The 14,936-nt window shown below is 42.0% G+C and overlaps 1 protein-coding gene across 48 annotated transcripts in view; it reads left to right on the top strand.

The window, feature by feature from the left end:
* Window positions 1-14,936, top strand: part of FOXP1 (forkhead box P1) — a 561,728-nt gene that overhangs the window by 536,571 nt on the left and 10,221 nt on the right. For all 48 annotated transcript variants that reach the window (XM_089781253.1, XM_075938629.2, XM_075938606.2 and 45 more), the window contains 3 exons: window positions 3,666-3,787; window positions 5,852-5,921; window positions 10,274-10,440. In XM_089781253.1, the coding sequence (XP_089637379.1) occupies window positions 3,666-3,787; window positions 5,852-5,921; window positions 10,274-10,440 (359 nt within the window). The remainder of the gene's footprint in view (window positions 1-3,665; window positions 3,788-5,851; window positions 5,922-10,273; window positions 10,441-14,936) is intronic.

Here is a 14,936-nt window from a genome sequence, read left to right on the forward strand (position 1 = left end):
GTGGCTTCATTGGAACTTTTCTATAGCCGCAGGAGAAAAGGCTCCAACACGAATCTGCTTTGATTCTGGCCTGCAGCTGTGAGGGTGACACCAGGCTGGTGAATGTGGCCACTTTTCGGAACTGGGTGTGTGCATCATATAGGATGCACTCTAGAGGGTCACAGGAGTCAAGGACAGTAAGAGTCATCCTTGCAGCTCTGGTGACAAAAGAGATGCCTATGGGAGAGGAGACAGATATCTTACTGAAGTGTCCCACAGCCACAAAGGATAAAAGGAGACGTTTACCCTTGTGAGCCCACAAAAGACCCCTTGACACTGTGTAATCTTAGGTGTGCACTGTAAGCAAGCATGAATTAGTGGGTTCCATCACAATGCGCATAGTGGATGTTTACTTGAACTAATCTGGGGCCTTCATGCAGAAGGCTGTTCAGATTAATGCCAACCTTCAACGGCCACAGGCATCTGAAAACTTGCCTAGATTTGAAAACAACAAGTAGTCTTGTGGCACCTTAGAGACTAACCAAAATACATAGACTCATGAGCTGTCGCCTCATCAGAAGGATTTTTGATGGGAAACTCCCTGGGCTCTAACAGGCCCAAAGTCCTGACTGAAAAATCAGAATGAATCTAAATTTGTGCTTCAGCCCCGTTTTCACTAAATGTTCAAATATCACTCTGGCCAGCTTCTTCAGTATTAGTCACAGCGTAGGTAAAGATCTGCAGTGGGTGGGAATGCCTGAGATCTCCTCATTTGGGGGGGGGGGGGGTCCCAAAACCGTAGAAAAAAAAATTTATAAATGAAACACTTCATCAAGTGCAGCACAGCAGAGCCTGAGCAGTTATTAAAATAACAAACCCTTTCATTTAGAACATTCAAGCACGTTTGAGGTAATTTTTCTAAAAAAAGTGGCTTGCATACAAATACTTTTAATGAGGTAAATATGCAGTCTTACGGTAATAGTGCCTAATTTTTTTGTGAAGCAGAGCACTAGAAGAACATTCTGAACTGGTTCTGACAGGTCAGAGGCAATGTCTGTTTGCGTGGTTGTTCTTCGGAGTAGTGATTTGCTGCAACGGAATTGCAGCCATGAGGCAGAAGATGCAGGCATGGCTTTGAAATGGGGGCATTGTTCAAATAAAACTGTTAGCTAGCAAGAATCCAGAAGCAGGAAAACAAAAAACAATCATCCTTTATAAACTCACTAAGCAGGTGGTCATATATAAACCCGGAAAGCTAAGACATCTTTCCCCAAATGCCTTACAAATATTTTTTTGTTGTCTGTTTCAGTATATTGAGTCAAAACCTCATGCAGTCCCCCTAAGAGTCAGTGGTAGAACTCCCATTGGCTTTACTAGAGCAGAATCAGATCATAAATGATTTATCCAGTATTAAATATATTTAAAGAAGAATGCAGATACTTAAGTTCAGTTGTTTATGCAGAGACTGCTTACAAACTCTAACCATCCATTTTTCTTGTCTGCAGTTGATCAATTGCTGCATTAGACTCCAGTATTGGTTTTCACTGTGGGAACTCTGTCATTACTATTTTACATTTTGTTACAAACTTGAAAATGTTCCTATTTGCACTGGAAACATTGCTTGAGTTAACACCGATTTAAATCTTGTCCTTGGTTAGGTTCTTCTGGCAGGCCACTGTACCAAGCAATAGACTGTTGGTTTATCTCAGTGCAGGCGCAAGAGGCTAAGTGCAGATGAAGTCAGTCCTGCTTCTGTTGAAAATACCATCACACTGAAACAAATGAGAAAATGTGCATTTTCATCTTTTCAGGGTTGAAAACAGCAGTTGTGCCCCCAGGATTTCTCACCCATTGATATGGGAAGAGTACAAAAAGATAGACCCCAAACAAATATTGGGACTTCCTCAGAGCTTCAGCATCCACCCTCTGCCATGTTCAGAAGAAAAAAGTCACCCAGCACTGATTTCCCCACTGATCAAGATACTGACCAGTGTTCCCTTTAAACTGTGCGGCAGCATAGCTTCACAGGTGATCAGTCAGGTCCCTGCAGGGAGCCCTGAGCCTCTGACTGGGTAGGGATGATTAATCACACGTGAAGCTGTGCTGCTTAGAAGGAACACCGATGGTGACAAAGTGGAAAAGCTGAAGAAGTGTGTGGATTTTAGTATGGCAGAAATGTGTCATGGCCCGCAAGCACAGGATCGAGTACATAAGGCTGTCTTTACATTGTGCTGACCTGTTAAGAAGAGAGTCCATATACTGAATTTTATGCTACTATGAGTGGATAGGTGATGGGGAGATACTCGCCTCATAGAGAAATTTCCAAGCAAAAATAACAAAAGGGTCCCTGACGTCCCCTAACCAATGCACAAACACTGCCTCTTAATTTACATGACAAATGCACTCCACAGAACCTTTGTTTGTGCATTGATTTAGACATTCATGATTAGAACTTCTTTCATCATCCAGACCCGATGTTCGTCAACAGTGTGTTGAAGTCGCCTGGTTGCCTAGACTCATGCCCATGTGTTTGGCTGGCATTGTGCCCGCTAACAAGTCAACCAGATTGACGAAATCAGTGAGTGCCAAGGATGATGGATGTAGTTTGTTCGCCTGCCTGCTTCCAGCCAATGGTCTGCTCCCCTTCCTCTAGTTTGTGATCCTCTTTCAGTAGCAATGCACTGGCACTAGAGAACAAGCGTCATTGCAAACCCGCTGCATAGTTGCTCACAAAACAAGAGGGACACACGCTTGCTAATAAGATATTCAGTGCCCTTTCAGGGAAGCAGAGGCACAATTGTTTGCATTTACACAAGAAGTGTCTCATTGTGTCAGCCTTAGGCACAATTCAGGACATGTTCGAGATCTGGTGATTCCATCCTGCGGAAGGACTGGGTTGCACCTAACAGAATAGGGTCTGACTGTCAAGAACCATAGCTCTGGAATGCCCAATAAAGGAGCCTAGCAACCATAAGAAAAAAATGTGTCTCTACATGTGGGGAGATTATCACTTTGTTTCTGAGAGCCCTCCTCATGTGTGCAGTTGGCAGAAGCTCAATTTTGTCAGTACAGTAGCCTGCCAGAAATGAGAGCCAACTTCCATGAGCATGCAGTGGAAGACATGACTTGGTGCACTGTGCTGGTCACAGGGGTGCTGCTTACTTGGTGTGGAAAGAGGTTCAGCACCTGATTCACATTAGTCCAGCCGTGGAAAACCACACAGACCCCTGCTCCAATTTCTCTTTGCCAAACAGAGCCCTCTACAGTTACATGGAATTCTCTGGTCTTTTAAACTGTTTTCTTTTTCCAGGAGAGGAAAAGTTTCTGTTACAAACTGTATACTTGTTTTGAAAATATCTTAGCTCTATTACTCCAACTATATGTAAAATATGCTGTTACCTGATGTGAATAAGATGGAGGTTCTCGTTCCCCCTGTGAATAATTGTCAAAATAACCTTCATTCATAATCTGGGTTTTGAGATTTTATTTTTATCTTTGCAAAATAAGATCTTAAACATATAATGATTGGGTTCATTGGGAAAAGGAGGGGGTGGGTTGGGGGAAGGGGAATGGAGTTATCTTTGCAAATAAGGATTGTCAAGCTGACTATGCTGCTGTTCTTGGACAATGATGAGCATTTTCTCATAGAAAGTTTTTGAATGTTTTCTCTTTTATACTTGCTGCAGAATGCAGTGCGTCATAATCTTAGTCTTCACAAGTGTTTTGTGCGAGTAGAAAACGTTAAAGGGGCAGTATGGACAGTGGATGAACTAGAGTTCCAAAAACGAAGGCCACAAAAGATCAGTGGGTATGTCCACCATGTTTGAACTTCTTAGCCTAGCTCGGATCATGCTTACAGTTTAACATAGAGGCTTTTGGCTGCTAGATGGTGTTAGACCAAAACAGGTGGTTTCACATTGTTTCAGTTAAGGGAAACAAAGAAAAGCATCTCATCACTACTGTTTGTATGCCCACCAGAACCCTTGCCCCTGCTTGCTTGGTGTTTGTTGCATCACATGCTAGTAGCTTTTAGGTGGCAATGCATATTAACCCTCACAAACCATTTGCTTATGCTTATTGCATTTTATTTTCTTTTTCCTTTTCCCTGTATTTGATGTCTGTTCTGTCCCCAATCCCGTGTCCCTTTGTTTCCACTTCATCTCCTTTGCTGCTGCTCTTGTCCCAGGGTGCCATTCGCACCAACCTCTCACTGCATAAGTGCTTTATCAGAGTAGAGGATGAGTTTGGGTCCTTTTGGACTGTTGATGATGAAGAGTTTAAACGTGGCCGTCATATTCAACGAGGCCGTCCTCGAAAATTCTGCCCTGATGAAAACTTTGGCGAGCTTGTGGCACAGTAAGAGCTTTTACTTGCTTTTATTTTTTTTCTGCTGTTGCTTTGCTTTGCATGATCTACCCATCTCATGTAGACTTGCATTTCATGAAACAGTGACCTCACCTTTGCTGCAAAAGAAACTAAATGTCGTGGTTTTATATGTGTGTTGCACTTGTCCCTGCGCTAATAATACAAATGCCTATGATAATGCTGCTTTGACATTTGTTTCAATGTTGTTTATAATGCAATGTAGACTAAAGGGTACTGCTCCTAGACCAGATACACTGTGCAGTTGGTTTTCAAGAAGGTTTTTAGGCAAACTAGATTTGGATAATTTTCTGTTTGATTCAATTATATGCTTTGTTTCACGATTCTTCTCACAGAAATACAAGTCGATATTCCTCAAATAAATAACTGAAATTCCCCCAGAGCATTTTGACATTACTCCAGTTGGGCCTGCAGTAAAGATTGCAAACAGCAGACCACCCTCTTTTTAAAAACAACCACTTTAAACAACCCTACGGTTCCCAAGGCAATTTTAATTCATCGTTAGTTGAAGACCACTTGTCCAGGACAACTATGTTTTGCTGGTCTCAAGGGTGTTGAGTTTAAGATGGTTATTGCTCAGTTCTGTTTCAGAACAGAAACAAAATTGTATTTTAGATGATAAATATATTTAGGGGTTGTTGGCCCTGGACCCTCCCTGGCTTGGTGTGCGGGTTTTGGATCTCAGCCAAGTCAGAATGGGTGCTCTGCACATTCTGTACATCAGGCCCCTTTTAAAAACCTTGGCCACAAAATACTGTGATATTCTGAAATAATGGTTCGAAGAAACAGACTGGGATACTTTTTTACCAGTGCTCCCTGACTCAAATTTTATCTTTAAAGTTCCCTATCATGGCCTTCAAGTGCCATAATATCGGCTGTTCCACCTCTCCTCCATCACCCACAACAAAAATGCTTTGGGCTGTAGGATTGCCAAGCACTTACTATGCTATCCAAGGTTTATCTGACAGGAAAGAATACAACTCCGAAAGCAAGAATTCTGAAGTTCCTACTTACCAAAATTCTCCCATCCAGCTGAGGATGACACTGATGTCAGCTACTACATAATTTACCCTGAGTCAAAATACTCCATAATGCCATTAATAGTAATCTCCTAACTATGGATCTTTATGTAGTAACTGACTTATGAATAAAAAGAACTTGGAAAAATTCTGTTGCATACACAGTCCCAGAAGAAAACAAATGCCAATAGGTAATATTTCAACTGACCAATAGAACACGAGATACTGTAACTGTTAAAGATTTGAATAATGGTCTTCCATATTTTATATAGGCAAATGCAATTATGGTAGCCATTCAACTAAAACATAATATTTATAAAACATAATATTTAAAAAAAAAGAAAATAATTTGAACAGAAAACAACAGTCTGTAGTTTTTCTGGTGCGGGAGGAAACATAACATGATGGAAACAAACCAGGATGATGAGTAGTTTGCACTTAACTCTACTTTTTATATTTTTCTTATGCAGTAACCCTTCTCTTATTAAAAACATACAGACCAGCCACACCTACTGCACACCTCTCAATGCTGCTTTACAGGTAAGATTAATGATTGTAGCAAATATGCAACAGAGGCATGTGTCTTCCCCACTCATTTCAAAATATATTAGCCTTGCTCTAATTAGATATTAAATTTTAATTCCGTTAAACTTTTTTCTTAAGTGCATAAAGCATCATAGTCCCTGGAGGCAAACACATATCAGGCTGCTTCAGCATTAGCTAGATGCTTAGCATTTTGAATATTGTGGCAAAAAAATTAAAAGTTCACTTATTAATATTTATCAGCAGTATCATAATTTCCATCCTCTTATTTCAGAATTTCACTTGAGGCAAAAATACCACAAGTGTAATTACTCTAGCACAGCTATTAATGTGCTGAATGATAGGATACTGTGTCACATGACCTTCTATTGTTCATGGCTTTAAAGGGAAAGGCGAGACTTCTCTCCCCGCCACCCCCCACCTTCTTTTAAGGGTATTTTTCATATTTTTCTATTGTTGTCAAATAACAAATGTTGAGTTTACTTTGTAAAGAAGAAGAGAGATGTCAGAAATTAAAAAGGCCATGCAGATATTTCACAATACAGGAATGATATAAATATATGTGCACAGTAAACATTTGTGCATATCTGAAACTTCTTTTGTGTATTATACAAAAGAAATACATGTTTTCCTCATTCTTTCTCTGTTCAAATTATTTATTTCGGCTCATATGCCCCCGATGACATCAGTATTCATTATAAGAACCACTAAGTTACAAGCATTTTTTTTTTGTATTTTGCCTACTTATTACTATGTGTTTTCACACCTCTTCCACACGGTTTCCCCAATCATTACAAGGGCCTTAATCTTGCCCATGAGTTCCTCACATGCAATAGCTTATTTCTGCAAGATAGTTGATGATTGCACGATGGAGCCCCAAACATTCATAGAGAGCCTTCCCAAGATGTTCGCCAAAGGTTAAACTGTGTTCAGTGGATTAAGTGTGGGGTGTTTGAGCAATTAAGTGTTGTGAAAGATTTACTGGCTTTGCAATTTAAGCAATTTATTTTTTTTAAAGAAGAAAACAGATTAATGGGAGAGAAGTGGCCCAGTGCATTTCTCCTAATTATTTCAGTTAATGCAGTAACTTCCGAAAGGAAAATGAAAGCATGTTTAAATGAAGCAACTGTAAATACCATTCATTAATAACTTATTTTCCCTTGAATTTTGTGAAGTATGATTTTTAAAAACTGCTTTGTCTGTTGAATAGTGTTACGATTACAAGCACATTTTACCTTCATCAGGCTGAAAGACAAAAATAAAATGATCCTGCATTCCTTCAGAGTCTGTTAACTATGCAACTAATTTCAATTAACACGCTTATCATGCAGAACTATTCATGTGTTCCTTCTAAAACATGGGTTGTTGTTCTTGTCATTTCCTTCCATTCTTTTGTGAAAACCCCAAAACTATTTTCATTTTCCAGTTTCTCAAAAGACTAGCCTGTGTTTTGTGTCCTCGGATAATGCTAAACAAACAACTTGATTCAGATGAGAATCTGAGCAGGTTTTGCTCAAGCTTTTGAGGCTTGTCAATAAACAATATGATAAGATAATATTGTGCCAATTAAATATAAGGTTTTAGTAGGAGTAAAATATACCAGCAGGGTCCTTGCTCCCTATTATGAGACCGTTTCTAACGAGTAGCGCCAAACCTACATCTCATGGCCTTCTGTAAAAATTGTGATGTGTTCTCTGCTGTGCAAGAGGACTGTGAGCATTTGCAAAAAAAAAAAAAAAAAAAAAAAAGAGAAAAAAATCATTGGCATAAAACATTTTATGCATAAGGTATAAGGTAACATGTGTGAAATGGCATGGTTTGTATAATAAATTTACAAGTCTATGATATGAATTTCCTGTCTGTGGAGATGTTGAACCAAACTCTCTATTACTGACTAGAACTATGCCCCCTTATAGGTTTGGGCATATCCGTTATCTGCAATCACAAATTTGATGGGTTCCTATTGAAAATGTGATGTTACATACCTCCAAAAATGTCAGTTTTTTTCCTCTGTGGGTGGTAGTGGTGCCACACACAGCTGACATTTCTGAGGTCTGCTTTCCCTCATGGTTAGAGAGAAGCAGCACCCTTCTCTTCCCTGCTCTGAGCATAGAGGGTATAGTGATCCCAGTTCTCACCTCAGGGGAGACCTAGAAGCTGTATCTTTTTCCCTGTCCTGACAGCATTGGTGGTTCTCCCAGGGCTTACGCTCTGTTCTGCCTGACTATACAAGAGCACTCCCAAAATCTGTGCACCATTCCAGACAAAGATCAAGCAACTGCCAGCGCACCTCCCTGCAGACCTCGGGGTGCGAGTTCCTTTGTGCACAAATGGAGTGGGGTAGGAGGTAGGGATGTTAAAATGCATTTAATTAAGCAACTAGGTAACTGCTGAACATTTCAGCGGTTACCCATGGGGCGGCAGCCAGCTCCCTGGGAGCTGGTGCGCACCTGCACATAGTGGCTCCTGCCTGCTCCCTTCACAAGCTGCTGCCTGCAATACAGACAGCAGTGCAGGAGGACGGGAGCAAGTGGCTCCCTAGCAGTGCAGGAGGACGGGAGCAAGTGGCTCCCTAGGAGCTGGTGAGCATGGGGAGCCAGCTTTTAAGCTGATTCCCCACACGTACCGGGAGCCCAACCAAACCTGCTCCCAACGCTGAAAGTGACCCTATCCCATGTGAATGGTTCTGAACAGATTGGTTAGCGTTGCTGGGTTGATCTGCCTCTGCCCTTTGTACTTCTGCCTGGAACCAGAAGTACCAATATTCCAAGTACAAACAGAGTGGGGGTTTTTCCATTTTGAATAAAACCAGGCAACAGCAGAAATCTGCCCAAAGTCTGATCTCCAGAGGCCCCCTGCCTAAGCTCCTAGCTAAAGGGGTTCAAGAAACTACCAGTATTTCTGGGTAATGAGTCTGAACCTCACTGCCAAACTACCCTGCTTCCTGCTTTATGCAGAGGATCAGGTCATTTGCTGACTGTGGTTTTCAAGAAATAATCATATCAGGTGCTTCTGCTGTCCCGCCTCTTCCCAAGTAAATTGCTTTATTGCAATTACAAGTTATCTCTATGGGGGAAGAGCTTGCCTTATTATTTTGCAAACTGCAGGAAATGTGAGCTGATCTTTGCATTCCCTTCATCAAAATTAGTTTGCTGCATGTTGAATCAAAAAGATAAAAAATAATCCTCTTTGTTAGAGTAGCTTTTCGGATCACATCCGATCAGATGTTTAGCGAGGTCATCTCGGGATACAATTAAAAGGGAGGTTATGCTCATAGCTGGGTTGTTCCCTCATGCACATTTGTGCTTAAATGGGAGTAATTCTCCGGGTTCAAGTGGCAGGCAGTGAGGAACATCCCAAGAATCCGCCACAGCTGAGAGCACCAGGTAGGAAGCACGTTTGCATGAATTATCCTCTGCCAGGCAGTTTTGCTTCATCCAGACATGGTGCTGATGGATTCTTTTGCTTGACTGCAGCAGGTGGCTGACCTTTCCCCTGACTAGGTTGGCCACTGCAGAGCCAACATCTGTGGCTTTCTGTGCTGGTACACATCTGAAAGCCACGGACATTGGTTCATAGATGGGTAAAATGGTCTTTTGGTTTTGAAGGGTTGCTGCTTTTTAAACACCACACACATGCACACACATGTGGCTTGAGGGTGTTCTATTCCCATCACTACATGACGGGATTGTGTTGGCCCGGAAGAGGTTTTAATGCGCCGCAAATCTGACTTGCTTATTGTAGGACAGCCCTGTCAAAATGATCAAACATGAGCATGCAATAAAAAGCTAGCCACCAATAAATCTGGAACAAGAAGGAAAATGTTTAACTGTTTGTTCTCTTTTTACAAAGACCTGCATTTAGAAGAGGACTAAAATGTGTCTGTTGAAGTACTTATCAGATATACAATCATGACTGAATGGAAGCAAATCTAATATATCTAAGATAATAGTGCATTAAAGAAATAGAGAACGCCATCTTAGTTTACCCTACCAGGTTACATCTTAGATGTCTTTCAGCGGTGCTAAAGTAACACAGTGAATCTGAAAGGCCCGAGTTTATACTTTGGTTATGTTGGTGTATGTCTAGAGTAATTCAGTTGGCTTCATTCTGGATTTCCACCGGCATAACTAAGAGAAAACTTTAATCCTCTGTAACTGCTCATACACTTTTTGATCATTTAATGACAGCCTGGTACTCTGGTAGAATGGAATTCTTTTGCTGTCATTGCTTTTTTTAAACTTTTCTAATGTAAATGAGAAGAGTATTTTTGAATATGTGGTTGTGTTGTGAGGTATATAAAAATGTGTGGCCATGTACTTCATACGCTTTTCCTTTGTCCTTGGCAGGCTTCAATGGCTGATAATAGTATACCTCTATACACTACTGCTTCCATGGGAAATCCCACTCTGGGCAATTTAGCCAATGCTATGAGGGAAGATCTTAATGGTGCAATGGAGCATACGAACAGTAATGGGAGTGACAGTAGTCCAGGACGTTCCCCTATGCAAGCAATGTAAGTACAGAATAAGTGTGTGTGTGTTTAGGGGTCTCCTACAATGTAACTGTGATAGTCTTCAGTGATTGTGTCTGAAGTTCCACCAAGTCTGAGCTTCTGAAAATATTTAAGTCGATTAGAACATAAAAGGGCCGTTTACCAACATCCACATAAAACCAATCAACTCAATCCAGTCTGACAAGTTCACACAGCTGTAAAATTGTGAACTCATTTGCCATTCTCTTCGGTCAGTCCCAGACAACAGAGCTACAAAAACACGCTTAGGCAACTGTATGAAAAGTTTTTGTTTCAGTCTACTTCAGACTATCCAGTAAACATGCTTGGCAGGGCTTAGCTGGGGGAATGAGCTTGTTTAGCTGGTTTAGCTAGGCTTTAATGAAGGCACATGTGAAGGTATGCATGATTTCCAGATTGCTCTTAAAATATCAAAAGGAAAATTAATAAGGAGCATTATATCAATAGAGAGCAATAGAACAAGTGCCTGTGTAACCACATCAAGTAAGAGGAGATTGCTGTCCATGCTAAATGCAAATGACACTGGAGCAAAATAGGGGTGTTAATGTATAGACGTTTAAATGATTAACTGATAAATCTGGGCTTATTGTTTAATCCAAACAACTACACGTACTCCCCACCCTTTGCTGCTTCTGTATCAGAGATAGCAGCACGGGGGAGAGGGGCAGGGGCAGGCTGGAGCCAGTGCTCGTGGGAAGCTGCCTTAAAAGCCAGCTCCCCGTGAACACCAGATCCTGTGGATCTGCATGCTTCCCACCCCTGCACTGCTGCCTCTGATAGGCATCAGGCAGGAGCAGTAGGCAGTCGCTGCTACGCAGAGAGCAGCATGGTGTAGCGGGGAGCTCCCCAGGACTGGGGCTGGGAGCACACTGGCTGCCTTCCCTGTCCCATCCCCAGGGCCTATCGGATAATCATGTGCATTTAAACAATTGTTAAATTAAACAATATCTAACATCCCGAGAGCAAAGCGCTAGTACAGAAAGAGGTAAGCCAGAAACGGTGTGCTGCCCCTGTGGGGGGGGGGGGGGGATGTTCAGTATTTGAGTGACTGAGTGAGTTTGTAAAGCTGTAAATTCTCCTCTATCCCCCCAAATTATATACTAGAAAATTGGCAGCTGGAAAGGAAAGCAGAGTTTATAAGGCATACAGTTCTCAAATTTTAAAAAAATTGTTTATTTGGAGCAAGTGACTACTTCTGGGGGGTAAATATGGGTAAGAGCGCAGTCCATTTTATCTGGCTGTTCATTAAAATATACTATAAAATCATTGGCCGAGTTATCGAAGTTCATGTTAAAAAAAAAAATCTGAAACCCAAGTAACTTGTAACCTTTTTCTTTGAAGTAATTTGAATACAGGCTTTACAAAAGTAGGTCTAAATCAAAAGTAGAAAAACATTAACCTAATACCATCCTAGTAATTAGTTGTGAAACTAATTAGCATTTAATGGCAAAAAAAGTTTCCCACCTGCATAATATGTTGTGAGGGCGGGGGGAAAGGGACAAGAATCTAAAGCTCTGTATACTTTGATATTCTAGCATTTTAAATCAGTGTACAATGTGCTTTGAAAAATATCTTTAAAGATGGCAACATTCATTTTTAATTCATAATTAATTTGAACATTGTCTTTTACCATTTACTTCAAAACATTTGAATAATGAGTTTAGCTTTTGCAGTGATTGTTTGTGCAGTATTAATTATCTTTCCCAAAGTAGCATTACGTGACACACTGTTAGTACTATCACAAATGGATTCCTCTTCAGGCAGTTTTAGTCACAATTGGTTATGCTCTACCCATGCCCATGCACGGTTTTAGGGGAAAAGGAATAGAAGGAGATGGATTTTTTTCCCACAAGAATAAGGCCCTCTCCTGGGCTAACATACAGAAATGAAGGTTTATAAATTTCCTTTCATCCAGGTATTTTTTTTTTGTTAAGATTCAGGACTCGTACAGTTCGTGTACTTCTCATTTCACCTAAGATTTCATTGTTTTTGAAGGGAGTATGTGGTGGGAAAAATAACAAGAGAAAAACAGAGAAGCACATTTCGTGGAACCATGTACGTAGCTGTGCCTTTGCTGCATTTAGTACCCATTGTTTAGGGCTTACATACTGTGGCGAGAGGCACAGTCACCTCAGACACGAGAGAGGGGGAGAGTGTGTCTCATGTCATCATTCACAGTGTCTTGGTGTGATGTACTCGTCCCTCTCCCGGGGGAAGCTGTTGCGTCCTTGAGGTTCTTGGACCTACACCCAACCCTGCATTCTGAAACTCACCTGCAGTTCTACATTCACACCCCTCCTGCTGAAGCAGTGCAGCCGTGCAGCCTAGCAGCCATAGTCTTTAACAAACACCCGTCTCGCTGGGGCAGAGCGGCCTACGGGCCAAAGTCAGTAACAACAGCCCCTCACACTGGGGTAGTGCGGTCTGGTAGCCAGAGTCTTTAGCAAAAGCCCCTCCTACTGGAGCAGAGAGGCCTAGCAGCTGGAGTCCTTAGCCATGGGTGCAGGCCCCACAGCTGGGGATTGAGGAACAGGTGGGGGGGGTCAGGCCCTCCGTATTCCATCGGGTCCCATCCCAGGGTCCTGTTAAAAGTAGCATGGTTCTCTGCTGACTCAGTGGGGAATCCCACCGTAACATGCTGAGCCCCTCAGGATACAGTCTCCTACCTTGGGCTACTTCCTACCAGTTTTCACCAGCCTCCTTCCAGGGTCCTTCCTCCGGAGTCCAGGTGGGATTCCTTCAACCAGGTGAGCCTAGCTTCCCCAGTGCAGTGGAAGTCATTCTTCCGCTATACTCTACGCTGGTTAGGCCTCAGTTGGAGTATTGTGTCCAGTTCTGGGCACCGCATTTCGAGAAGGCTGTGGAGAAATTGGAGGGTCCAGAGAAGAGCAACAAGAATGATGAAAGGTCTAGAGAACTTGACCTGTGAAGGAAGGCTGAGAGAATTGGGTTTGTTTAGTTTAGAAAAGAGAAGATCGAGGGGGGACATGATAGCAGTTTTCAGGGATCTAAAAGGATGTCATAAGGAGGAGGGAGAAAACTTGTTCATCTTGGCCTCTGAGGACAGAACAAGAAGCAATGGGCTTAAACTGCAGCAAAGAAGGTTTAGGTTGGACATTAGGAAAAAGTTCCTAACTGTCAGGGTGGTCAAACACTGGAATAAATTGCCCAGGGAGGTTGTGCAATCTCCATCTCTGGAGATATTTAAGAATAGGTTAGATAAATGTCTATCGGGGATGGTCTAGACAGTATTTGGTCCTGCCATGAGGGCAGGGGACTGGACTCGATGACCCCTCGAGGTCCCTTCCAGTCCTAGTATTCTATGATCAAGATTCTCGGCTGTGTCTCTGGTGTCTCTCTGGCTAGTACCCAGGTCTGGTCCCACTGGCAGTTCACCTCCCAGGAGCTTGGGCAGTGCCTCTTTCCTCCTCAGCAGCCAGCCCAGACTGAGCCCCTCTCTCCAGGCCTTTATACCTGGGCTGCAGTCTGAGCATGCCCAGCAGGGCTGTGGGGGCGGGACTCCTTCAACCAGGTGAGCCTAGCTTCCCTAGTGCAGGGCTAGTACACCCCATCAACCAGAACCCCAAAATCCCTTTTTGAGTTGTAGCATGACATAGTTTGTTTCTTGAATGATTCCATATTCTCAGATTGATAAGTGTGTGTTCTGTACTGAGTATTTCCTTTGGTTTAAGTAAAAATGCAGCCAGGTGTATGCCCTGATAGCCGCTTATGGGCTTTCCCATTAAACACGTGTTTTGAAATACTTTGAAAGGCCACGGAGCAGGATGCTGTTCAAACATCACAGGGTTTACACTGTTTGCTAAATATAATTACGTGCCAACATCAGATTTCCAGCGCAGACTATCAGAGTCATAGATGGTTATTCTTTGCAATATCTTATTTCCATTAAGTTCACTTTATAATGACATTCTCTATTCTTTTGCAAAACACACTTCTCTGCCATAATGCAAATTGTTTTTTAACAGTTCCAGTATATTGGAATAAATCAAGCCTTAAACTTTATCATACGGTTTAGGAGACCTTGTTAACATGACAACTAAGCAAGTACAACACTTTAGCTGAAGTCTCATTACCATTCATTTCTTTCCTTTTTATGACACATTGAACTACTGCTACCTCCCCCTCCCCCCTTTTTGAAACACTAGAAAGTAGTCACATAATTACAGCTTGGGGACATAACACTTTCATCCTGATATGCTCCAAAGGTAGCCACAAAGCAAACTATTGCATGCTGTGTGCGCCACCAGAACACAGTGGCTTTAAACAACAGTCAGCTTTATTAAAAACGCCTCTGTTCCCAGAGTGGACAAACAAAAGAATTACTCAGATGTGAAAAGGAGGGAAATCTGTGTTCAGCAAGGTTATTTATTGTTAACCCCTTCTGAAGCCTTAGACGTTTCACTTAAAATGTGTTAGAATTCTGCTCGTAAACAAGAAAGACTAAATAGAGATTCCAA

Source organism: Pelodiscus sinensis, chromosome 11, assembly GCF_052426305.1.
Source record: "Pelodiscus sinensis isolate ZL-2025 chromosome 11, ASM5242630v1, whole genome shotgun sequence".
NCBI classification, from domain to species: Eukaryota; Metazoa; Chordata; order Testudines; family Trionychidae; genus Pelodiscus; species Pelodiscus sinensis.